The sequence below is a fragment of the Aaosphaeria arxii genome (assembly GCF_010015735.1).
Source record: "Aaosphaeria arxii CBS 175.79 unplaced genomic scaffold BU24scaffold_12, whole genome shotgun sequence".
Lineage (NCBI taxonomy): Eukaryota > Fungi > Ascomycota > Dothideomycetes > Pleosporales > Aaosphaeria > Aaosphaeria arxii.
The window spans coordinates 969,263-992,941 of NW_022983485.1; the positions used below are offsets into that span (position 1 = coordinate 969,263).

At 51.4% G+C, this 23,679-nt stretch overlaps 11 protein-coding genes across 11 annotated transcripts; 4 read left to right on the top strand and 7 right to left on the bottom strand.

Moving 5' to 3' along the window:
- Positions 1-140: 140 nt before the first annotated feature.
- BU24DRAFT_356941 (uncharacterized protein) lies at positions 141-945 on the top strand (the record flags this gene model as incomplete). The annotated part of the gene is made up of 2 exons (XM_033523920.1): positions 141-330; positions 395-945. The coding sequence occupies 2 exons, from the start codon at positions 141-143 to the stop codon at positions 943-945; spliced, it is 741 nt and encodes a 246-aa protein (XP_033378481.1).
- Positions 946-1,062: 117 nt separating this feature from the next.
- Positions 1,063-3,296, bottom strand: BU24DRAFT_357387 (P-loop containing nucleoside triphosphate hydrolase protein; the record flags this gene model as incomplete). Its single annotated transcript, XM_033523951.1, has 3 exons — positions 1,063-1,200; positions 1,291-2,988; positions 3,057-3,296. The coding sequence occupies 3 exons, from the start codon at positions 3,294-3,296 to the stop codon at positions 1,063-1,065; spliced, it is 2,076 nt and encodes a 691-aa protein (XP_033378482.1).
- Positions 3,297-3,509: 213 nt separating this feature from the next.
- Positions 3,510-6,196, bottom strand: BU24DRAFT_71681 (uncharacterized protein). Its single transcript, XM_033534564.1, has one exon. The coding sequence runs from the start codon at positions 5,963-5,965 to the stop codon at positions 3,605-3,607; it is 2,361 nt and encodes a 786-aa protein (XP_033378483.1). The 5' UTR covers positions 5,966-6,196; the 3' UTR covers positions 3,510-3,604.
- A 1,857-nt stretch (positions 6,197-8,053) lies between these two features.
- Positions 8,054-8,614, bottom strand: BU24DRAFT_72029 (uncharacterized protein). The gene is made up of 2 exons (XM_033534567.1): positions 8,588-8,614; positions 8,054-8,366 (listed from the first exon to the last, which is right to left on the bottom strand). The coding sequence occupies exon 2, from the start codon at positions 8,340-8,342 to the stop codon at positions 8,127-8,129; it is 216 nt and encodes a 71-aa protein (XP_033378484.1). The 5' UTR covers positions 8,343-8,366; positions 8,588-8,614; the 3' UTR covers positions 8,054-8,126.
- On the bottom strand, positions 8,054-9,242 carry BU24DRAFT_473324 (uncharacterized protein; the record flags this gene model as incomplete). Its single annotated transcript, XM_033532775.1, has 4 exons — positions 8,054-8,531; positions 8,588-8,771; positions 8,930-8,981; positions 9,116-9,242. 4 exons carry the CDS (start codon positions 9,240-9,242, stop codon positions 8,346-8,348), a joined length of 549 nt encoding a protein of 182 aa, XP_033378485.1. The 3' UTR covers positions 8,054-8,345.
- Positions 9,175-10,382, top strand: BU24DRAFT_71923 (uncharacterized protein). The gene has a single exon (XM_033534566.1). The coding sequence runs from the start codon at positions 9,563-9,565 to the stop codon at positions 10,253-10,255; it is 693 nt and encodes a 230-aa protein (XP_033378486.1). The 5' UTR covers positions 9,175-9,562; the 3' UTR covers positions 10,256-10,382.
- A 1,837-nt stretch (positions 10,383-12,219) lies between these two features.
- On the bottom strand, positions 12,220-13,532 carry BU24DRAFT_414576 (ribosomal protein L6; the record flags this gene model as incomplete). The annotated part of the gene is made up of 9 exons (XM_033526230.1): positions 12,220-12,348; positions 12,423-12,588; positions 12,793-12,813; positions 12,866-12,906; positions 12,984-13,067; positions 13,121-13,168; positions 13,226-13,233; positions 13,293-13,366; positions 13,522-13,532. 9 exons carry the CDS (start codon positions 13,530-13,532, stop codon positions 12,220-12,222), a joined length of 582 nt encoding a protein of 193 aa, XP_033378487.1.
- A 1,105-nt stretch (positions 13,533-14,637) lies between these two features.
- BU24DRAFT_356933 (MFS general substrate transporter) lies at positions 14,638-16,404 on the bottom strand (the record flags this gene model as incomplete). The annotated part of the gene is made up of 3 exons (XM_033523919.1): positions 14,638-15,161; positions 15,223-15,978; positions 16,038-16,404. 3 exons carry the CDS (start codon positions 16,402-16,404, stop codon positions 14,638-14,640), a joined length of 1,647 nt encoding a protein of 548 aa, XP_033378488.1.
- A 993-nt stretch (positions 16,405-17,397) lies between these two features.
- On the bottom strand, positions 17,398-19,141 carry BU24DRAFT_379530 (DUF1295-domain-containing protein). The gene is made up of 2 exons (XM_033524698.1): positions 17,880-19,141; positions 17,398-17,830 (listed from the first exon to the last, which is right to left on the bottom strand). Exons 1-2 carry the CDS (start codon positions 18,665-18,667, stop codon positions 17,506-17,508), a joined length of 1,113 nt encoding a protein of 370 aa, XP_033378489.1. The 5' UTR covers positions 18,668-19,141; the 3' UTR covers positions 17,398-17,505.
- Positions 19,142-19,288: 147 nt separating this feature from the next.
- Positions 19,289-21,787, top strand: BU24DRAFT_428179 (Arginase/deacetylase). Its single transcript, XM_033529409.1, has 10 exons — positions 19,289-19,631; positions 20,033-20,126; positions 20,413-20,477; positions 20,534-20,575; positions 20,647-20,797; positions 20,847-20,870; positions 20,924-20,945; positions 20,992-21,260; positions 21,358-21,453; positions 21,529-21,787. Exons 1-10 carry the CDS (start codon positions 19,371-19,373, stop codon positions 21,666-21,668), a joined length of 1,164 nt encoding a protein of 387 aa, XP_033378490.1. The 5' UTR covers positions 19,289-19,370; the 3' UTR covers positions 21,669-21,787.
- A 41-nt stretch (positions 21,788-21,828) lies between these two features.
- Positions 21,829-22,907, top strand: BU24DRAFT_496928 (progesterone binding protein-like protein). Its single transcript, XM_033534223.1, has 4 exons — positions 21,829-22,022; positions 22,082-22,119; positions 22,200-22,257; positions 22,318-22,907. Exons 1-4 carry the CDS (start codon positions 21,905-21,907, stop codon positions 22,497-22,499), a joined length of 396 nt encoding a protein of 131 aa, XP_033378491.1. The 5' UTR covers positions 21,829-21,904; the 3' UTR covers positions 22,500-22,907.
- Positions 22,908-23,679: the final 772 nt, after the last annotated feature.

Genomic DNA, 23,679 nt, shown 5'->3' on the forward strand with positions numbered 1-23,679 from the left:
CAGTGCAATCAACCTGCGACCCCAACCAAAACAACAATAACAAAAAAACCCACGCCCCAAATAAAACCCCGGTGTTCCCCACGCCCACCATCATCTCAATGACGACCTTCGAGCCCACCCCCTCCCTCAACACCAGCACAATGCTGCACTCGACCACCACCGGCGCACCCACAATGGCCGACACCCTCCCGTCCATCGCCTTCGGCTTCGACGACCTGCGCACCCGCATGAACCACTTCACCGCGCGCTTCGACGACTTCATCGCCAAAGGCCGCGCCCGCGTCCTCGAAGACAGAAACCAGTTCCGCATCAACGTCGCCGAGTGTCAAGGTAAACACCTCCCCCTCCCCTCCACCCACAAACCCATGAAAGTACAGAAACTAACTCCGAAAAGAGGACCAGCGCGCCCGCGCCCGCGCCATCGAAATCCTGCACCTCAAAACCTCGCAGCACCGACAGACCCTCGCCAAGGAATCCGCAGAGACATCCGAGATGCACACCGCGATCTCGACCCTGACCACCCAGCGCGACGCCCTGCTCACAACGCGGGACGCCCTGCGCGCCCAAATCGCGGAGGCCCAGCGCGCGGTGTCGGCGCGGCGCGACGCGCAGGCTAAACACCGGCGGTACTTGGACGGGCAGGCGCGGTATAACGAACCCGAGCTTGAGTTCTGGGAGAGGTATTTGGGGTTGAGGATTGAAGGGCTCGGGAAGGAGGATAGGTTGAGGTTTGTGTATGAGGGGGTTTGTGAGAGGGAGTGGGAGCGCGAGGCGTGGTTTGAGCTGGATACGAGTGAGAGGGAGTATAGGGTTCTTGAGGTGAGGCCGGAGGGGGCGGTGGATAGGGAGGCCGTGGAGAGGGTGGTGGAGAGGTTGAATGAGAGTAGGGATTTGGGTGGGTTTTTGAAGGGGATGAGGGAGGTTTTTGTGGAGGCGATGAAGTAGTTGTTCATCTCACCTCTCTTCTTCTTCTTCTCTTCTTCTTGCTTCCATGCTTTCTGTCTAGTCGTTTTAGTTTCTTGTATACCCACCCCGTACCTATTACCAATTCCACCCATTCCCTCATTTCTGCGTAACCTTATAATACTCCGGCGCACTCTCAACCAACCACTCCATCTCCACCGCCGTCAGATCCCTAATATACACCTTCCCCCTCGTCTCCAGAATCTCGCCGTACACCACCCAATCCGCCTTCCTATGCTGTTTACCCCGCCAACCATCCACCGTCAGCCAAAACCCATAACCCAAAAAGCAAGCAAGCGAAAAGGGGGTAACGGAAATCAAACTTACAAAGAAAATAGAAGTAGGATGCGGCCACAGCGTCGCACCCCCGCCCGCCGTCCTAAAAGTGCCGTCACTTTGCATCCGCGCCGCCTGCGCGAAAAACCCACTCGCAAGACACCGCTGCACCCTCTCGACCACGCCCATGCCTCCAGCACGCACGACCTCCGGGCCGGAAAGCCCTGCGTTCTCTTCGATGCCGAGGCGCGAGAGGTGGTTGCGGAGCTGCTTGCGAACGGAGGTGGCTTTGATGAGGGATTTGAAGTTTAGGTTGTTTTCTCTGCACCATTGGGGGGAGGGGCTGTTAGTGGAGGAAGAGGATGATGGGGAGGAGTGGGAGTGGAAGGAGGTGTAGATGTTATACAGCGTCACCGCGTCGCCTTGGGTTACGGCGAAGCGGCGCCGGATCTTTTCCTCCTGGGCTTTAGAGGTGGAGGTTGAGGAGTGGGAGATGAAGACGTTGCCGTTGAGCGTCATCATGGCGGCGATGGTGAGCATTTCGGAGAGGCAGCCGAAGGACGGGGCGTTGAGGAGGCATTTCGCGAGCATCGGAGGGAGGGGGAGCTCTGCCATGCGTGTTCCGAGGGGTTTCGTGAGGCGTGCGGTCGTTGCGTCGACGGCGCCCAGGGAGCCGAGGAGGTCCATTGCGCGGATGAGGAGGGTGGATGGCGGAGGGGAGAGGTAGTCGAAGCGGACGAGGTTTTGGATGCCCAGGTTCATGAGTTGCAGGGCCATGGGCGCGAGGTTGCTGCGCTGGATCTCCGGGGTGGTGGCCGCCTCGAGGGCGTTGAAGGTCGATTCCGTGTACAGTCGGAAGCATTTACCAGGGCGAGTCCGGCCTGCGCGACCGGCGCGCTGGATTGCAGATGCGCGCGAGACGGGACACACGTTGAGGCGCTCGATGCCGAGGGTTGGGTCGTAGACGCGCAACTTCACGAAGCCGCTGTCGACGACGTATACGATGCCGTCGATGGTGACGGACGCCTCGGCGATGTTGGTCGACACGATGACTTTCCGCGTATCCTCACCGGCCTCCTCAAAGACGTACATCTGCTGATCCGTCGGGAGTCCCGCATACAGCGGCAGCGGCTGCAATCGCTGTCGTCCAGGCTCCAAGTCAACCATCCGATCCGCAATCATATCAATCGCCGTCTCGATCTCCTCACGCCCCGTCAGGAACACCAAAATATCCCCCGGCCCCTCACTCGCATGAATCTCCATCACCGTCTCAACAGCCCTCTCCACGTAATCCTCCGCAGCCTCCCTCAAAAACTGCACCTCAACCGGCCACACCCTCCCCTCAATCCCAACCACGCACGCAACCTCCCCCCTCCCCCTCCCACAAACCCTCTCCTCCTCCCCTTCCGGCTCAAAAAACGCCTTGAACCTCTCAGCATCCAACGTCGCACTCGCCACCACGACCCTCAAATCCCCCCTCCGCCTAACCACCTTCTTCAACAACCCCAACAGCACATCCGAACTCAACGACCTTTCATGCGCCTCGTCAACCATAACAACCGAATACCTCTTCAACAGCGGATCGACAAGCATCTCCCGCAGCAACAGCCCGTCAGTCAGGAACTTCACCCGCGTCGCCGCGGACGTCACGTCCTCGAAGCGAATCGAGTACCCGACCTCTTGTCCGAGCTTACACCCCATTTCCTCCGCTACCCGCGCCGCCACGGATGTCGCTGCGATCCTGCGCGGCTGGTAAATCAGCAGTAGTACGCCGTTTCTCCTTACACGTCTTCGTCCAAGGGGGGTTGACTACTCACCTGCGTAACCGCGATGCTCGACCCGTCGGACGTCCAGCCCGCGTCGTACAGGAACCTGGGGATCTGAGTCGTTTTCCCGCTGCCCGTTTCGCCGACGACGATGGTGACGGGGTATGTTTCGATGGTGTATAACAATTGGTCTTTTAGGCGGGCGATGGGGAGGAGGGAGGCGGGCTTGTAGAGGGAGGGTATGATGGACCCCTGGGCGAGGTCCTGCTCTTCTTCTTCTTCTTCTGCCATCGTTTGCGGCTTTCGGTTTATTTTATTTTTAAGGGGTTGGGTGAAGTTGAAGTGATGGGTGGATGTGGGTTGAAGGTTGGAGTTGGGGTTGTGAGCTAGTAAAATGTTCACGTGATATCATTCGCCGTTTTTGGAAGTATGGGATTTGAGGTTTTCTCGATTAGACGACCATAAACACAATACACACAGTAGTCAAAAGCAAGATCCTTGAATAGAATTCATAGTACATTTTTCATTCATTCAACACGTAGGCTAATAGACATTAAAACATATCCCCATCCCCGACACCCCCACACATCTCCACACACTCAAAGCCTAGGAATCGTCGCCCCACCAGCAACCTTCCTCTTACTCCACTGGTGGCTGCCCTTGGAGTCGACCTTCCTGTTCTTCTCCTCGAACAGCTTCTCGCTGAGCTGGCGGTAGAGGTACTTGCCGCCGTTGTTGTACACGATGCTGTGGTCGGAGTCGGTGAAGAAGGTGTTCGAGAACTTCTCGGGCGTCACGCGGTCGCCCATCAGGAGGTCGACGAGCGCGGCGCCGTTCTGGAAGTGCACGTTGTCGTCGCCGGTGCCGTGCTGGATGAGCACGTGGCCGGGGATGTTCTTGAAGCCCGTGGAGTCGTGCACGCGGGAGACGTTGTAGCCGTCCGGGTTGAGCTCGGGCGTCTTCATGTAGCGCTCCGTGTAGACGGAGTCGTAGAAGCGCCAGTCGGAGACGGGGGCGGTGATCAGGGCGAGCGAGATGATGGGGTCGTTGCGCTCGACGACTTTGGCGCCGAGGTATCCGCCGTAGGACCATCCGAAGAAGGCGATGTGGTCGCTGTCGACGAAGGAGTTCTTGGCGAGCTCGTGCGCGGCCCAGACTTGGTCTTCCGCGTCGAGGGAGCCGAGCTGTTTGGCGGCGAGGGAGCGGAACTCGCGGCCCTTGAAGCCGGTGCCGCGGTTGTCGACGGTGTAGGTGATGTACTCGAGCTCAGGGTCGGAGGCGATGTAGGCCTTGAAGTTGAGGGCGCTGAAGCGCTTGTGGACCTCCTGGGCGCCGGGTCCGCCGTAGGGGATGAGGATGGCAGGGTACTTCTTGGAGGGGTCGAAGTTGGGAGGGAGACGGAGCATGGCGTTGAGGGTCACACCGGACGGGTGCTTGAGCTCGTGGTAGGTGATGTTGGGGAGGTTGTACTCCTCGAGGGTGTCCCAGAGCTTCTTGTTGTCGGTGACGGTCTTGAGCGGGGTGGTGGAGTTGATGGCGTAGAGCTCCTGGTAGGGGACGTTGGGGCCGAGGTAGTTGAGGACGTAGTACGAGCCACCGGAGGAGAAAGAAGCGCTCCAGTAAGCAGCGACCTTGTCATCGACGAGCGCCTTCTTCTCGAGGGTCTTGTAGGACACAGAGTAGACGTGACGCTCGGTGCTGTGGTGCTCGGTGGAGGTGAAGTAGATCAATCCACGCTTGCCGTCGATCTTGAGGATGGCGGCGACCTCGAACTCTCCAGAGGTGAGCGCAATCTCCTCACCACCCTCGACGGGGAAGAGGTAGAGGTGAGCCCAGCCATCCTTGTCGGAGAGATCGACGTAGTACTCAGTATCGCTGCTGGTCTTGTAACCGGTAGCGTTGGCGACGGCACCGACGTAGGAGATGGCAAAGAGGTCGTCGAGCCATCCATCAGTTCCGTCACGCTCGCGGACGACCTTGGTGGAAGCGGCCTCGACATCGACGAGGACGTGCTTCTCCTGGTCCTGGACACGGTTGAAGGCGCGGTAGAGCACCTTTCCGTGCTCCTCGGTGACCCATGCGACCTGGCCGATGACGAGATCATCCTCGGGGAAGGCGTCAATCGGGACGTTGGTAACCTTAACCGCCTCAACGTCCAAAAGGTTGAACTGGACAGTGGGGTTCTTGGTGCCGACCTTGGGGTACCTGAGCTCCAACTCGCGGGGGTAGACATCGGCAATCTCCTGGTCGTTCATGTAATAAGGGATACGGTAGGTCTCGACGCCAGTCTCGTTGAAGCTGAGGTAGGCGATGTACTTGCCGTCGGGGGAGTACCAGAGAGTGTAGCGGTCGCCGTAGATCTCCTCCTCGTAGACCCAGTCGGGGACGGCGTTGAATTGGTCAGGGCCGCCGTCCTTGGTGACCTGGGTGATCTCTCCATCGTTCCAGAGGTAGAGGTCGTTGCCTCGGACAAAGGCAATCTGCGAAGAGGAGACGGGGCTCCATTCGGCGTACTGGATGTCGCCAACGGAGTCGGCAACGAGGGGCGTGGACTCGCCAGACTCTACGTTCGAGATGACGTAGTCGGCGAAGTACGAGTGCCTGTACTGCTTGGTGTGGTTGACGGCCCAGAGGACGTGAGTCGCGTCGGGCGAGATCCAGTACTCCCAGTAGTCCTCAGGGACCTTGTCAGCAGAGAGGAATGTTGTCGACTCGCCGGTCGCAACGTTCTCGAAGACGAAGGATCCGTCGTCGGCGGTGGTGATGTAGTCGCCATCCGCACCGAGACCAACCCAGCTCAGGGCCTGGGACGAGGCGAGGAGAGGGCCGGGAGCGTCAGTGGTGATGTTGTAGTTGAGGAGCTTCTCGCCGTTTCCCTTTGGCTGGTGAGGGGGACGCGCCGGGTCAATTGCAGCGACCAGCGAGATGCTGGACGCCAGGAGAACAAGAGAACGCATCATTGTTGCAGAAGAGCAGAGGTCCCAAACAACACAGACGACGGCAATTGCAGTTCCAATGGATGGGCGAGGGCGTCAATTAATATGAAGATGACGACCTGCCGAGAGCTACCCTGTCTTGTTGGTCGTGCAAGCAAATTACGACAGCTCGCAAAGTAGCTGGCTCGTATTTGTGATGAACCCAAGCAAGAACCCCGCGGGGAGAGGAAGAGAGCAAAGGCGAGATGCAGAGCTCAATTGGGTGACACAGAGGCAGTGCGAGGGTTCAACAACGGCGTGAGGTCATATATGTACTTGGAGCTCGAAGCTCGACGAGGTCAAGCTCCCCCCAATGGCGATAGGATTGGGTCATGATTGAGTGATTGAGCTGATTGGCAACGGGATGGCAACGGGCTGCGAGCTTCCTCATCGAGTAGGTGGATAAGGAATGCCAAGGGAGTCTAGAGGACCGGGTACCCGGTTAATCAAGGCATATGGGCGGCGGTCATTGCTGTGTTTGGGTTAATGGATGAGGTCGGGTAGAGATTGGATACGAAGGACGTGAAAGAGGTTAATGGCGGAATGGATGATGGAAATTGAGATGAGTTGAGATGATGGGAAGGTGGAAGGTGCAAAGGTACAAAAGACTTGGGACCCAACGGGGTGGCGTCTGGGTTCGATGGCGGGCGGGTTGGCGGGCGGCGGGCTGGCCGACACGCGGGGACTCCCTCCCTCATTCTTGTGGTAATTATTGCATTATTGCTGCAGGAACAAGAACAGGAGCCAACAGAAGAACCGCAGAACACATGGTGTGAACTAGTAGGAAACAAGACAATTCGGCGTGACGCCTCCCTCCACCTTATTTTCTCTCTCCAACTCTTGTATCATTTATTCTCATACTAACCATCAGATTTACATTTACGTCTACCAGATGCCCTCATAACGCGACATTGTAGAATCAATCAACGAACAGCAACCAGCACCAAAAAATAACAAGAGCTATATAGCATGACACAATCAACACAACCCACAGCCTCGCCTCGAAGGTCCTCGTACAAGACCGCAAAACTCAAGAAAAGAGCAGGACAGACCATCCCAGGCCAGGAAGCTGCTTTCGTATCCAACCCCATCAGCAAACGAGATGGACTCTTGGCAAAAACTTCCGCCATCTCCACAATGATGACCTTAGGGTTTTGGCCCTACCTAAGGCAGGCAATCGGTAGTTTCGGTAGCTTGATAGCAGTTGGAGCCTTGCAATCAAGTATTGTGCGGATAGGTGCTCGAACATTATGCGATGATTCCTCGCGTGATGTTGTGCCCGTTGCCAATGCTATGCAATACATGCAACAATGAACGCCATTTAAAAGCCGATAGCCTCTCTGTCTCCCTCCCTCCCTTCTTCAGAGCCTCTTTTTATTGCATTACCCTCTGAAAAACAGTGACGATATAAGATAGTCATTCTAGAGTCTTTTCATCTGTTGCCTTGCGGTACAAGAAACAGTGTATTTTGGTTTGTGAAAGAGAGCTGGCTTAACATCGATAAAAAATCATTGACACGGTAAGATTGTTAGAAGGAATGGTTTTTCTACGATAGATCTTCTGAAATTCATTGATTCTATCAAATAAAAAAGTAGACAACGAGATTCTAGGTGTTCGTTCGAGACTATTCGCGAATTCAAGGCTGTGATCATTGATCGCGTTCCCTGGCTGTACTTGTAGATACGCACGTACGGCGCCTTTTACGCTTAATCTCGATTGGGGCGGGCGAGTATCCACAGTTGGGTGGGGCCAATGCAGCTGCTCTGCCCGCCCGCCCGTGGGTGAGATTGACGACGACCTCACAACATCACGTCACATCATATCATATAAGAAAACACCATATCGATGATGACCAGTTCCAATTCTAGAGGACGCTTTTCAGCAATCCGCGAACGGATCCGAAGTGTGATGGAGAGAAGAAGTACATACGGCGAGCGCGGCCACGGGACAAATCCCCGAGCCAGCGACTACGCACACAATGCCAGAAGCAGCAAAAAATGAAGACTCTGTAAATCCCTTTACGGTCCTCAATCCCAAGCGCTAAAATGAGCAAACAGCCAGCACGAACCGCTCACCTCAATCTACCTACACAGTAAAGGCCAGATACACCGGGCATGCAGCAAGCTTACCTCGCCATCCACTTCATTCAAGGCAGGCGAGCACCGCTCTTCCCTTTTGGAACCATATGCCGATCCTCGCCGACAGCGCGAGCACATATCTGGTATCCGTCATCGCCATTGCCATCATCGCCGTCATTTGACGTGAACGCTGCAATGTCCGGATAGTTGGATATGTCGTCGTCGAGGAGGCCAGTTGATTGGAATAGTATAAAGAGTGTCGAGGGAAGTCGGGGGCGAGTCATTCATTACTCGTCAGCGTGGGCACCCTTCTTCTTCTTCTTGCCCGAGGTGTTTGATGATTGCTCTCCCGTCTTCTTCTGGTGCACGATGAATCGGGTGTAGCACTCTTCCGGATCCCACTCGAAGCCAGCGAGGTAGGGTGCGTCGAGCTCATCATCAGCCTGTGGTGCGACGTTGTCAGCGGGGTCGTCCTGCAGGATTGGAGTACAAGGAGCGGGGTAGAACGGGTAAAACGGAGGGAGCATACCTTCTTCTTGAACTGCTTGTGGATTGCGTCTAACGCATCCTTGATGGTGACACCCTTCAAGTTCCGTGCAGTGACCTCAAGACCGAGTGGGAAGTGCAGGTCGATCTTCTTGATCTTGGGTTCGGTGAGAGGCTTCTTTAACACATCCTTGTCATCTATTGATGAGGGCGAGGTGTTCAGCTTCCTATATGGGGGATAACATGTCAGCCTTGACCTATCCGAAGGGATCCGCGAGTGACCGGACGCGACAACGAGGTTGCGCGCTGTCCGGGAGACGAGGCTGACGAGCAGCTCGGCATCACCCGCGATGAGGAGACTAGAGAGGGTGAGGGGATGACTTACCAGCCTAGCTTTTGTGTCTCGATGGCGATCTTGATGGGCTTATTCTCCTTCTCTGTGTATCTGGTCAGCATTGGCAGCCCCACATGGTTCCCCTCACTTGGACATTGGGGTAGTTTGGGGGTAGGAGCGGAATCACGCCATTGGAGTGAGAGCGACGAGAGAGGGGGAGATGAGGAAGTTACGGACCTAGGTCGTTGATGTTGTAGACATCGGCGGCGAGGGAACTACCCCTGCGGTGGCCGGGCTTCTTGACGGGTGCCTCTTCTACGAGGGAGTCGACCTTGGAGAGGGTGTTTTCTGTCTCAGCTGCCATGACTGTGACGGAGACGGGTTGTTGTATTGGTAGCTTTGAAGCTGAAGCGAGCTTGATATTGGTGGTGATGGTAATGGAAGAATGGAAGAGTGAGTGAGGGATGGATGGAGAGAGAGGAATGTGAGGTGGTGGGTGAGGTGGGAAGAAAGGAAGAGGGAAGATTGGGGTGGGAGGACGAGGTAGATAAATGAATGAGAATGAGGGGTTTCCCTTAACAGACGGACAGTCAGATCAGTTTAACGCAAGGGCCATGTAGGTACGAGCATGTACAGTATACAGTAGTAACAGTGGTAGTAACAGTAACAATACTCGTAACAGTAATGCATAGAGAAGGAGTTAACGGCATCAACGGGAGGAGTAAAGAGGTGTCACTTGATCAGCACACCACCCTTAACCACCATAGCCAACCCATGAAACCATCAAATCATGTCCCATGTTGCCCCAAAGGGAACCAGTCGGAGGCCATTGCTCTACTCTACTCCCAGTATCATCATCCCACCGTCCCTTTTTCCGTCCTCTCACCACCCAATCAATCCAATGAGGGATCTCGCCGATGCTGGGCTAGATGTACCCGTTATAGGCCCTTTCTTGTGTATACCTTCGTAGACAACAACAGTACTTTGGAGATACACATCAACACACATGCAATTCACACATCACCCAGCAATCGCTTATCCCCAATCCCATCTCAATTCACCATCCAACAGCCTCATAAACTATCCCAACTGCACATCTACTCCTCTTCCTTTCCATATAGTCAAAGGATGATGGCTGACGATGATGCAAGCACAGACCCACCCACCCAGCCGGGGGGGGGGGACAACAAGAATGCGGGGAAGCTCCGCTCGCTCCATCGCCTTAGTGAACGACTCCTCATCCCTCGCACCCACCCCCTCCCTAAGCACGCAGGTACAAAGACCCATCTCCCATCCCAATCATCAAAAGTGAAAGGTAAACACACAAGTAAACACTGGCATCGTGAAAACTACGTAGGCGGTGAAAGTTGTTTGTGACTGGTGGTGGTGGTGGTGGTGGTGGTGGTGGTGGTGGCCTGTTAGCGGACGTGGTCGGAGGGAAGAAGAGGCGAGGTGAGGTGGTGAGACCACTCACGCGACCTGACCCCCGTACGTCATCCCACCACTCAATCGCCATCCGCGTCCCAGCGAATGCAGGCTTGAGGGGTAGAGTGCGCAGTTTGCGTTTCAGCTGTGTCGTTGGGACATGGTAAACTAGGTAGTAGCATAATGTACTCCGTACAATAGAGAACAATGATTGCGATGGTGGTGGTGACGGGATACTGCTTCATCTATCCCACACGCTCGCGCCCTGTCTTGTCTCGTAGCCACGAGGTACCTATGAGCGATGCACCGTCTTCCGGACGGCGGGTACGAAGCGGGACCTTGAGCTGCAGCAGCAGGCCATTGGGAATCCAACGGCATCCCCGCCTTGGCATAGACATTACCATTGAGATTAATGCTCGATCATCAAGTGTAGCTATCTAATCATACAGCCCTGAGTCAATTATCAAGGTACACCGTATGAGTAGACAGATAATGACCTGAAGACACGACAGTAGAGGCGTGAGGAAGTAGGCAGGGCGGTAGGTAGGCAGGTACCACGCCGCAACGCTCACCAGATCTCCGCGCAATCTCGCATCAACGAGGCTCTTGCTCTGCGTCCTGGCAATGAAATTCAGATGCACATCTCGTCACCGCATCGATCGACTGTATCGTACATATTGAGTCGTGTCGTGTCTACTTCCCTGACTTTGTTAATTCCCTCGTGGTGCTCGTACCTGATACTGGGAGTATGTATCTGGTGATCAGGCTAACTTGCCTAAACGGGACAGAGTCTCCACTACGGGTCGCTCGTACGAAATACAAGCCAACGTATCTCGCCATATACTGCAGGTACGAGATAATGCCCGTCACCTTTCAATGCCTTGTTAATGCTATTCTAATGCTTTCTGCTGGATGGAGATAATATGGAATGTGACGTCACATACCGAGTGTGGTTTATGAGGACGATACGATTGCACACACTAGTCGATATGTTAGGTACCTTCGAGGCGATTCAATATGATATGCATATACCACTCGACCACGGAGACCTTCAGTCCTACGCGTCATGCACTCCACCGCTGATGCCAATACGAGTTAAGAAACACATCAAAGAAGAGGAAATTGAGAGAATGAAATGGTAGTCGTAAAAGCACACATATACCCTGCGTGGAATTACGGTCGAATGATAGTAAGAGGTGGAATGTGCATACGATAGGACGCAATTGATAGGACTGGATATCAATGTTGTTGCTGTGAATGAATTTTTATTCCGTGTTGGGATTGTGGTATTCGTGTACATGGATGGAATGCGTGTGAGGATGTGGTTATATATGTGAGAAGAGGCGTGAGTGTGAATGGATTGAAACACACCTTGCGCGGGATTTTGCAGATGGGCTCTTTGGTGTTGTGTGCGTATGGATGAGTTGAAGAGGTGGGATGCAACTGGAGGCTGAGGGAAGGGGAGGAATTGTTGATGTGTAGATGGATGGGGTTTCATGCTAGAGAGGGAGAGTGATGGATGAGTGGTGATGGCATTGAAGTACTTTCACGCAAGGACATGATCAGTTGGCATAATTGAACGAACGACTGCTGAAATCACAACGAGAGTGATGTGGATAGGACTGTAAATCCAAACCACGAACACCGACACGATATGCGGAACGGAGATTGGGGTATTGTTTGATTGGTGAACACGTTTGATTTTTTTACGTTCGAGCTTTATTCCCCAAGGCGCCCTGAGTGTCGCGTTTCCCCACCATTGAAATGCAGAGAGAAAAGCGCATATTGCCCATGAAAGAAAATCCGCTTGGAAACCCTTCGCGACCCGCCCGGCCGCCATCGTCGTCGTCTTCTTTCAAGCCATCACCATCATATCATATCGTTTTTGTGGGTTCATGATTTGATTCGGATGATATTTACTCGTCCTCGACGATGTTGCCCCGCTCCGACACGTACAGACCGTCCAAGAACTTTCGGATATCCTTGTTTCGGACTTTGCAGATTTGCTGGATGTCGGCGGCGGACTGGGAAACGTCCTCGAGGGACTGTCGTCTTGCGTTAGCATGGTCCATTCAAAGCGAGTGTCGGCACCCCATCTAGGGTTTGTCGGGAGTCTTACGTTTCCGAGGAGCTGGAGCTCATCCTTCTGGTTTGCGGAGATCTCAACGTCGACACCAGGTCGGATGGTGATCCTTCGGACGATCTTCTCGCCAATGAAGTTCCTGATTTCAACCTCGAACTGGTCGGTCTCCTTGTTCTTCTCAACGTTGACGTTGATGGGAAAACTAGGTTCGTTAGCGCCCGCCCGCAAATGCCACAAACAACACAGTCGATTTTCGACCCAAAGCGATCCTCGTCCTTTCATGCAACTTTCCAACGTGATGCAGCACGTTTCCGCCTGTTCATCAATCTTCCTTTCTTGTTTTGCCATGCGAAGGACTCGGACCGGGTCGGATATTCGAAAATGATAATGGACGAGGGAAACCTACTGGGCATAGACGTATCGCATCCTGTTATGCATTAGCAAACAAAGCAAAATTTCACCCGCAGGAGAACCCTTACTTGTACTTGTATCCCTTGGTGACACCGATGATCAAGTTGTTCTAGCCCATGTCAGTCTCAGTCCAACGATCCGGCCTTCGTTTCAACGAATCGACCTGGCGATATTGTGGCAACGTACGATCAAGGTGCGGACAGTTCGGAGAGTGGCGACGCTCTTGCGCGATCCGTGGTGGAGCTCGATCTTGATGAGGTTCTTCTTGGGCTGTAATATGTTTAGTCCACCATCCATATCAATATTTCGAATTTCCGACATACGTGAGAGAAGGAGACGGCCAAGTGACCGAGAGACTTGGTCAATTTTCCCTGTTTCCTATGAGTATTCTGTCTTCTTCGTCTTGGCTGTCATCGGGGTGGACATACTCGGGGACCTGTAGGCAAAAGTTTGTCAGTCATCAATTTCCACTTTCTTGATTGTTGGCGCACTCACCCTCAACGACGACATTCCTGGTCTTGATGGCGACCTTGACCCCCTCGGGGATTTCGAGCAGTTCCTCGGAATGGCTGTTGCGACACTGTCAGTCCTGCTCCATGCAATTCGATCTATTTCGTGGGCGTTGGAAGGGATGGGTTTGCGAGAGCGTATGCAGGCTCATTGCGCTCATTGTAATCGCCAGGAGATGGTGTATATTGTGTCCGGAAAGGCATTCGGTACGTACATGTACTTCATTTTGAGGATTGGGGCGGCGTCGAATGTCGGTTGTCGTTGTGTTCGATATTGGGCGACGAAATTGAGAGTTGTGGGCAGTTCGAAAAGAATGAGTTAGCGAGGCGCTAAACCGCATCTGTCACTGGCCTTTTTGCCTCAACACCAAAAATCATCGTCACGCACACGACCCACTCAGCACCAAGACGCCTCTCGCCTCACCAAATTCATGAGATAAAATGATGCCAGCATAAACAGAAAAGTCAACGCAGATATGTCTACTCGCGCATGCCGCCTACACAACTGCCCAGTAGCCATCTATTCTAACAAGCATCGGTCTCTACCATTCAATAATCCATCTTGATGTGTTTTATTTGTCTCTCCCGTTTGAGATAATGCATACGTTGACCAGACTTTTACAATAATAGTAATATGCAAGCCTGAAGACTGCCGTCTCTTATCCAGTTACTTCCTTTTTTCTACCTCGTGTATACCATTCAAATTTCTATCGTAGTGTTAAAGTAATCCAGCATACACACGAACACACTAGACTTCATACATGCAGTACATCAACCCCAGTGCGCTGAACATACTCAACTACATCTTCTTAGTACACATGCATTGACTTTCATTAGACTCCACTACCTAGGTAGATACCATTTGAACCCTGAATCTGGGTGACTTTGGTCATGATATCGCTTGGCGTCTTCACTGCGTTCTTACAGCCTCCTCTACAAAGAACATACGTCTCAACGCTCAACAAACGGGTGTTTTGAATTTATGAATTTTTTCCCAGATTTTAGGGGTAGCAAGAAGGTACTTGGAAGGGTTGAAAAGTTATGTTGTGTTGTGCGGGTAATTGTTTGATTTACACGATTTTGCAGGTTGAAATTCCACGAGTTTATTACACACTAATTAGCTTGAGGATCATGCTTTCGGTGGAGTAAATGGTGCTCGCAAGTATAATCCATCTCATAAAAGGATCCAAGTATAGACAAAAAGGGTATCCAAAACTAAGCCAACATAATCGTCCCGCAGATATGTAATAAAATGCTCGAATCGATACAACACCCCCTTCACCAACCCACCAACATCAACCACTTCCGTGTAGACAGCCACCACACCAAATCTACAAACTCTGCCTTCCAACAAGCTTACCCGGTAGAAACGCCGTCGTAAACACGCACCCAAGCGTAACTCCTCCCGCAAGATACAGCACACTATTAATATCCTTACCCTCGCCCTGTGCATAAAGATGCTGCGCAATAAGCGGACTCACAATACCAAACAACCTCCCCCAGAAACTCGCAATACCGCACGCCGTGCCCCTGATCGGAGCCGGGAAGGCCTCGGGTGTCCAGCCGTACAAGATAGCATTGAACATGGATTGGAAGAAGTATTCCATGACGTTGAGGCCGATGTTGGAGGCGGCGGAATTGACGGTGCTGAAGACGAAGATGGAGGTTCCCATTAGCGCGGAAGAGATTACCATGGCCCATTTTCGACCGATGAAGGGTGTGCGGTAGAGGAGGGTGCCGAGGAGGACGCCGAGCGTGCCGGGCAGGTAGATGTAGATGTAGGAGCGGTAGGTGTAGCGGAGGGAGAGGTTGAGGGCGCCGTTCTTGAGGGCGATGATTTGGGGGAGGTAGGTGCCTATACGAGCATGAGTATGTCATGGTAACAGAACGTGGACAGGGTAGAGAAGTAAACGTACCAGCAACGGTGAAACCCCAGTAATCACAAATATAGGTAAGCCAGACGAGGATTGTAAGTCTCGCCATCTGGGGGCTGCTGAATAGAATCTTGAAGCGGACGAGTTCTAGCTTGATCTTCTCGCTCCATGTTGCCTGCAGCTGCTTTGCTCCTCCGCCCAGTACAGGCGTTGAGCTAGCCAAAGAATTATGCTCCTTCTCTAGAGCCTCGAAGTCTTCTAAAGTTATATTGCATGCCCTCTTGTTCATCTTCGCAACGTACTGGAGCACCTGAACGGCTTTCTCATCTCGCCCGCGGTAGACGAGGAACTTCGGTGACTCTTGGAACCGAAAGACGACAAAACGCAAAAAGAACACGAACAAAGTGATTGCTCCGAGACAGAACAACAGATACCGCCAACCCATGTTGCTCGCTTTGGTGCAGCAATCTTGTCCTGGCTGGGCCTTGCTGCAGGCTGGAAGCGAGTTGGGTTCGGAGAAATTGGGCGCGCAAGAGTAGTTGGGGATGAAGCCGTATGCAATGACACTGCAAATAACCACACCGATTGGTTGGAAGATAGATAACAGTGGTAGAAGATAGCGTCGATTTTGAGGCGTAAACTCTAAAGTGATGGTCGTGTCGATGGGAATGTTACCGCCGACTCCGAACCCAACGAAGGCTGTGAGAACTAGAATGGAATCGTAGGAATCAGGGATACCGAGACAAAGACCGAATATAGAGGCTATGAATACTGTGAGGTTGAATGCCCATTGCCGGCCTAGGATGCGTCGTTAGCTGGGATGTCTGCTCTGTTCAGGAGAGGATTCGATGGCATACCGATAATGTCGACTAATACTCCCCAGACAAATGCTCCAGCAGTAAGACCACTCGAGAACGCTGTACTTAGGTTTCCAGTCTGGTCATCACCAAATCCAAGTTCCTGCTGCAATGGACTTAACACTAGCCCAAATGCCTGAGCCCACATCAAGTCGATCCAGTATCCTAGACCGCAGAGCGCCCATAAGTACCACTGGTACCTCCCCATGCCCATTGAATCAATCTCTCGATTAATGAGAATGCATTTTTTCTCGTACAAATTAGATCCTTCCGCAGCTAGCTCTTCAGCCAGTGATCGAGAGCGCTCAGTGTCTTGACCGAGATCGGGTTCATACTCGGCCTCGCTTTGCTTTTTCTCGGTTTCCATCTTGGCAGACGATGTAGAGCTGCGGGGAGGCAGCAAGTCTGAATGTTCAAAAGACCCGTAGGCAGCAGTGGAAGACGAAGAAGCAAAAGGCTGAATGAAAAGTTGAGCTGATTCTTTGTGTGACATATTCGCTCGTCATGGCACATGGCTTCTACTTAAGATCCGCGAGACTGGACGGCCCGCTCGAGGGACAATGTACCTGGGTGATTCCTCGGTTGACATATTCTCGCGTTTTGCAAACGGGATGGATGTACAATGATAATGTAGACGACGTCAGAGGAAATTGTAGAATTGACCTGATCCGGGAATGTGATTGGTGGAAATGTTAGGCTAAGCCCAATCGGTGACATGCTCTAAGAACTCCTTGAAGGAAATCAGGCAAACTACCTACCAGCTATGGGAAAGTTGGGTTTTCGATGTCTTAGACTAGGAGATTCTGTCCTTATGCCAGTGATTTGGTGGGTCCTGTACGATCCTAGCTCCGATCTTAGTGCTGGAAGTATATGCCATCCACTTTTCCAAGCTGTTGAGAAGCTCGATGCTCAAATTGTGATCAAGGGCATGGGCGGTTTTGGATGCTTGCAACGACGGCCATCCTCAAGTAAAACAACAATTCAATTCTCCTTGACAAGTGGTGCTAGTTCTGCAAAGCGAAATGGATATAATCCATACTCGTTTCAAATCAAAATAGCGGACTCATACTATGAACTAAATCCCAAATGCAGATATCAACTTGTATCTCGCCAGTGGTCCTAGAGCAGATCGGCTTTACCGATGTCCTAATTACCTGTACTGAGCCCATTCACGCGCTAGAAGTAGATGTGCGATGTAACATAGGCTGCGCGTGTGCACGTGCACATAGATGGATCAAAGGTCAACTGGAGCTTTCTTGGCTCTTCACTATGGAGATTAAGCTTTCTTAGAATTGTCATAAAGACTCAATTGCTAATTGATAGATGAATTGATTGCTATTGCATTGAGGGGAACATCTTCCGTGGTAGTATGGTTTTCGTACTATACAGATAGAAAGGACGCCATACTCCCGAGAGTCATAGTTATAGCGATTGACAGTCATACACAAATGCACTTTGCCAAATCCCTTTAAAATAGCGTCCTGATAGCCTCTTCGAGAGCTGCACCGGCAACACCGACGCCGAGCACGGTCCACAGCCACTTGTTCGAAAGTTCCTGTGTCTGGGGCCAGAAAGCGTTCTTCTCCTTTCTGAACTTCTCCAACTCCGCGAACTTATCTGGGTTTGAAGCAGAGTATCGGCGGGTCTGGTGGCGTTCCTTTTGATTGTCTCCGCCGAAGAAGCGGAGGAAGAGGTAATTTGCGACTGGGCCAAGGAGCTCGACGGGGGCGAGCATGTCAGAGCCGTAGAGAAGGACAATGAAGGAGAGATGGACAAACGCGTCACCAAGGTAGCTATTCTTGCGTTAGTGATTGAGAGAAGAGAGCAGAAAACTGATCATACTTAGGATGGCGGACAATACTCCATACGCCTTCCTTCAAGATACCAGTTCCACCTTTTGCTTTGAATTGATCAAGCTGATAATCTGCAAGTGTCTCCAACGCGAAGCCAGCCGAGAATAGACCCACGGCCGTCATCTGAAGGAGCGGATGGTATCCCATCAAAACCGCGCCTTCATGTCGGAATGGCGCGGTAAAGGGCAAAGCAATTAACATCTGGAAGAAAGCCTCCGGGATGAAAGTCGTGAACAATGACTTCGACCAGAAGTCTTCGTCCATCTTTGCCTCGTCGTACCGAGGATCATCCTCTCCACGCTTGATTGACCTTGAGGCAATTCGGTAGAAGAGGCGTCCGCCCCATAGAGTAACACCGGTCAATACAAGGCGCTCGTGCCAGGAAAGACGATGAAGTGCTTGCGAAAGAGTGAGACCTTGATATAGGCGACGACCAACAGCGGACCACCAGGCATTGACGACTTGTCCACTGGGCCAAAGCCAATCTTTGGCTTCAACTCGTCCAGTGTAACGGGCAGCTCCCCAAGCAATTATAGCAAGACCTGAGTGTAGTTCCAGTGATGGAACAAGCGTGTCCTTCAAGATGCCAACGTCAAACAAAGTGTTGGTGCTAACGTGAGTCTTTGAATGATTAGTATCGATAACACGCGTCCCCGGTGGCGGTCCAGTGTTGTTAGAAGAAGATCTTAAATAGAAGTTGTTTGGTTCGCGGTCCGCGATTTGGACCTGAATGTCCGGCGGCGTCTGGGGAGCACCGCTTTTCTGGAACCACGACATGATTGATTATTGTTGTCGTGTCAATTGAGGTGTCAGAGGAGGAAGAAGCTGCTGGAAAGGAATGCATTCCTCCCACCCCTGAGCTTATTATGAGCTTGTGACAATTTCCCCGCATCTGGAGTGACTGCATGACGGAAGGGAGGCGATGCTTTCCATTCGCGGCCCCACCTACCCCGGATTCTGCACACTGCCGGCTAAACCTGCTGTAGCCAACATTTGCAGCCCAATCAATATTGCTTCGTTTCTCAGCTTTGAATGATCAATTTAAGCCGCAATAGTAATGGAGCCAGTCGAGCATGAAGGGGGGCGTTGCCATAGTCTATGTATGGAGTTCGCCAACACAATGGACTAGTGCATACCGGAGCTTACAACATTGACGTCATATCTGTGGTACGATGCTTTTGAGAATTCTTATAAAACAGTACGAGTATCTTGATAATGATTGAGGGAAACATCGCAATGCAGAGAAGAATATTGTACTATAGATAATAATAGATAGTTCCTCCTTGCGAAAGCAACCAGAGCATGATATGACAGACTGTCTAATCCAAGAACAGACTAGTTGAGTCTTCTATCATGCTCTATGCCCCTCACTCTCTCGACTCCACCCATATCAATGTACATAATACCACTGCTCTCTGATCAACATTTAAACCCCTTTCTGATCCATCTCTTGTAATTCCCTCGCTTGTACTTCTGTCCAATGTCATACCCGAAAGCTTTCCTTCTGCCATTGGCCCTCGCAGCTAGCTGTAGCTTCGCCCGCGAGATCACATTCCCTCCAGTCTCTGGCTTCGCGAGCCCACAACAGCTGGGTTGGAACGACCATGGATTTGCCTCTCTCGAAGGAGCATTCAATGGTCTCACCACGTATGCCAACCTACCATATGTCTACTGTTTAGCACCCGAAGGCCAAGAGGTGGAAGGTTATGACATCGCGATCCTAGGTGCTCCTTTCGATACGGTACGTTTGTTTTATCTACCTAGGCGTTTGATATCTTGAGTATTGGATGTTGTGTGCGTGTCACCTTTGACCTGAATGGGACTGGAACCGCTCAGGTCCGGACAGCTCACAACAATCTCGGATCGAACCGAAGTTGTGCGGGCCGAGTACCTCATCTGCGCTATCTTGTGTCCTTTGTGGAGATATACCACGATCGTTTGTGTATGTCGAGTGTATCGCCAAGCCTGTGTCTCCGTCAGATGTTACGCGATAAAGCTGCGATGTCGGAGGTCTAATAATTGGCTACGCGGTGTTTGTACCGTGTTGATACCAGAAAGAGATCCAGTAGTTACAAAATGGTTAAAGAAGACAGCCCAAAGTGGAAGAGTTCATACTGCAACCCGAGCTGATGTCCTTGCTAGGGTGTTACTGCCCGGCCAGGCACGAGATATGGGCCTGGTGGCATCCGTCAAGGTTCTCGTAGACTTCAACCGGGCGAGTACAGCATATACACAGGTAAGCTCGGAGGATTTATTTGAAACGTATGCGGTGGATGTATATGCACATGTGCATGTGGTCCAAAGTGCTTCATGCTGTGTGGCGGTTCCGGCCTCCAGCCTGCCCTCCGTCATTGTGCTGCTGTTGACGAAACAAAATCGTTACCAATCAGTTCGAACATTCAGGTATGATACGGTATCACAACATGTTGTGGCTGCGTAATTTTTATGCGGGGCGATTGTAGTACATCTTATCGGCTGAAAAGGGCAGTGCAAGTACTTGAAAAGCCTACTAACGTGAAAAGGTGAGGATGTGTTCCAAGAATGGGCCAAAGTGGTCGACTGCGGAGATGCCCCATTGACGTTTCTGGTCAGTAGATACATATGCGGTTAATGCTTTTGTTGAGCTGAACCCATCTGTGATAGGACAATACCGTTGCGCTGAAGCAACTTACGCAAGCGCACAAGGTGAGTTAGTGGAATAGGCCAAACCTGTAGAGACGTATGAATGTTGCAGGTTTATAGGCTAATATTGTCAGGTCATCTCTGGGCGACGAGGAAAAGCTAGCGATTATTCTCAGCCTAGAATCATTACACTGGGTGGAGATCATACCACGACATTGCCTGCCTTGAGATCAACGTACGAGCATTGGGGCCAAGTAAGCGTCATACATTTTGATAGTCATATTGGTGAGTTGACTCACATCATGCACTAGACGTTGCTGATAATCGCCGATAGATACCTGGGATCCAAAAGTTCTAGGTAAGTCCAAAAGATGGCTCCTGCAATTGATTGACCACTAATTATGTTGCTAGGAGGAGGGATATCTCATTATGCGTAAGTGTCGATAGAAGTCTATGATAGTCCCCCTAACGCTCCGCAGAGGCGTCAATCATGGCACATTCCTGCATATAGCTCACGAGGAAGGCTTGATCCGTAATACCTCGATACATGCTGGCATAAGAGCTCCTGTATCACGGCCTAAAGGCGATATTAGAAATGATCTTCGCTGTGGCTTCACTATGATAAAAGCTCGAGATCTAGACCATATTGGTGTTGCCGGTGTGATTGATTTGCTGAAGAAAAGAGTGGGAGATTCGAATGTCTACATTAGCGTTGATATAGACGTTTTAGATCCTGCATTCGCGCCAGGTGCGTAATCTTGAGCTTTCGAATTACCGTAGTCCTACTAGACTAGGCAATATCTTGACTTAGACCCAAATTCCATCTGCTGACTCTTCACCGATAGCGACGGGAACTGCAGAGGTCGGCGGCTGGACAACGCGCGAACTCCTGTCGATTCTTGATGGTCTCAGTGGACTAAAGGTGGTGGGCGCCGATGTTGGTAAGTTTTCTCTTTTACCCTTTCGAAGATCAATTAGAATTGTTGTTTCCGATCACTGACTGTCTGTACCAATAGTTGAAGTTGCACCAATTTATGATAACCCAGGTGAGACGACTGTACTGGCGGCTGCTGAAGTTGTTAAGTCTCTGATCGGCTTGATGGTCCACAAACCTATAGAAGCAGCCGGGAGTGGTGAGGAATTGAACGAGCTGTGAGAGCCCATGGCTTACGGAAAGAGATCTTTCATAAATCATCGCATTGGGCATGGAAAGATATAGACGCCGACTAAACATATGATAATTTATGTAGAAAGTTAGAAGTGCGCTAGTGCTGTGGCTCATGCGTCGACATCATCGAATAGCAATCACGCTATTTCCCCCACCTCGGCATCTCCATCTCCATCGCTATCCGCATCAACGCGTTCTTTCAATCTCTACACACACATTTCAACATGGCAGACACGAATCAACCGCAAGAGAAGAAGGAGAAGTTTGCGCCAAAGGAGCCGGTGCAATTAAACCCCCCAAAAGACGACATAATCAGCCTCGAACACCTCGCCAAATGCAACGGTGAGCCCCGCGCGCATCAACATGGCTGCTCCACCACAGGCTGACCAGATGAATCGTAGGCGAGACGGAAGGATATCCCACTTATGTCGCTATAAAGGTATTTTCTTGTCTCATACTGGGGTGTAACCACCTGGTTACCCTTGTGCCCAGTGGACTGTGTAGCTTACCTGTGTTTAGGGAACTGTGTTTGATGTGAGTGGGAAGGAGACTTACGCGCCTGGAAAAGGATACCATGGTATGTATACTGCTTCTAAGATCCTAAATATTCATGGAACCTGACATCTTTTCTCTACAGTGTTCGCCGGCAAGGAGCCCAATCGAGCTCTCGCCCTATCCTCTCTCAAGGAAGAAGACGCTGCTCGTTCTGACTACGACGATCTCGACGCGGGCCCCAAGAAAGTGCTGGACGATTGGTACACTTTCTTCAGCAAACGATACAATGTTGTTGGGAAGCTTCAGAGTAGCTCGAACCTTTGATCGAGATATTGGATGGTCTGGAGTCGACTCCAGTACAACGTGAGTACAGGCTACAATGCGCAGTGTACCCCCGAACGACATACTGCGGGGACACCTTGACACCCAACGACAGACTTCATGGCTACATTAGATAAGACACCTCGAGGTATTGCGCAAGCACCGCACCTCTCTTGGCAAAGAATTAACCTCCTCCAATGGTCGAGGTCATTTGGAATACTGTATAGACAGTCCGTTGAACGCGACGAACCTTGTTCCATAGCTAAACATCATTCACAAATTCTAGCCGCGCATATGATGCTATGCTACATTATAGTGGAGTCGGACTTTTGCACATAATCATCATCAATTTTTAGCACAACTCTTCTTTGCTCAATCGTATGATTATACGTAAGCTGTTCAACATTTGATCACGCATGAATTGGAATGACATTCGAGCCTTTGCTAGCCTAGGCAACGGACGTGATACGATATGGAAGTACAAAGACTATCTTATGCAGGCCAACGCACATTCTCGCTACAGGCAAAACAAAGAACTCGAGTCCAAACCAAGGACAAATAACAGTCCCAATGAAAGTCCAATCTTCACATGAAAGACACACAACAGATTCTCACCACTACACACCATACAGCCCATCAACCTTCCTTTAGTCGATCATCCAAGTAGACGATACCATGACTAACCAACCGCGTGTCAATGAACTCAGTGTCTACCATTTGCCATACCCATTGACTTGGATTCCACATAATTGGCGTGGAGGATTCTTCGTTGAATGCATCCGTCACACTCTGAGTTGTTCTGCGGCCATGATCTGTTGATCCTCCATGCACCAAAGCATTGATGATTGGGATCATTGCGCGCAAAGTGGCAGTATTGATAACGGCGAGTTATCTCGTGGCCGCAGGGAGTATACTGGACGCTTTCCCAGAGACACATGGCGACGGAGACTGATCGATATCCGAGAAGTGACTGTATATCAATTAGATGATGAAGAGTTGAACGGGGACGTCAATTACCTAGTGTGGTTTGTGAGTGGTCCGGAAGGCAAGAGTCAAATTCTCAATGAGTTCGAATGCGATGAGGAATTGGGAAAATGATTTCGTATCAAGCAAATGCACCGCCTATAAGAAATGGAATGCTTGCAGGAACTGGAAATTATGAACGAGGCATCGGTCTCCTCAG

What these genes read in the sequence shown, in the direction of transcription:
- BU24DRAFT_428179 (XM_033529409.1), top strand. Translation starts at nt 19,371, where the DNA reads ATGTCATACCCGAAAGCTTTCCTTCTGCCATTGGCCCTCGCAGCTAGC. An exon ending in ACATTTTGATAGTCATATTG is followed by an intron (nt 20,798 to 20,846) that starts GTGAGTTGACTC and finishes AATCGCCGATAG; the next exon opens with ATACCTGGGATCCAAAAGTT. An exon ending in GGAGGGATATCTCATTATGC is followed by an intron (nt 20,946 to 20,991) that starts GTAAGTGTCGAT and finishes AACGCTCCGCAG; the next exon opens with AGGCGTCAATCATGGCACAT.
- BU24DRAFT_71923 (XM_033534566.1), top strand. Translation starts at nt 9,563, where the DNA reads ATGCATAGAGAAGGAGTTAACGGCATCAACGGGAGGAGTAAAGAGGTG.
- BU24DRAFT_72029 (XM_033534567.1), bottom strand. Translation starts at nt 8,342, where the DNA reads ATGACTCGCCCCCGACTTCCCTCGACACTCTTTATACTATTCCAATCA.
- BU24DRAFT_496928 (XM_033534223.1), top strand. Translation starts at nt 21,905, where the DNA reads ATGGCAGACACGAATCAACCGCAAGAGAAGAAGGAGAAGTTTGCGCCA. An exon ending in CCACTTATGTCGCTATAAAG is followed by an intron (nt 22,120 to 22,199) that starts GTATTTTCTTGT and finishes ACCTGTGTTTAG; the next exon opens with GGAACTGTGTTTGATGTGAG. An exon ending in GCCTGGAAAAGGATACCATG is followed by an intron (nt 22,258 to 22,317) that starts GTATGTATACTG and finishes TTTTCTCTACAG; the next exon opens with TGTTCGCCGGCAAGGAGCCC.
- BU24DRAFT_71681 (XM_033534564.1), bottom strand. Translation starts at nt 5,965, where the DNA reads ATGATGCGTTCTCTTGTTCTCCTGGCGTCCAGCATCTCGCTGGTCGCT.
- BU24DRAFT_379530 (XM_033524698.1), bottom strand. Translation starts at nt 18,667, where the DNA reads ATGTCGTGGTTCCAGAAAAGCGGTGCTCCCCAGACGCCGCCGGACATT. An exon ending in AGTATTGTCCGCCATCCTAA is followed by an intron (nt 17,831 to 17,879) that starts GTATGATCAGTT and finishes ACGCAAGAATAG; the next exon opens with CTACCTTGGTGACGCGTTTG.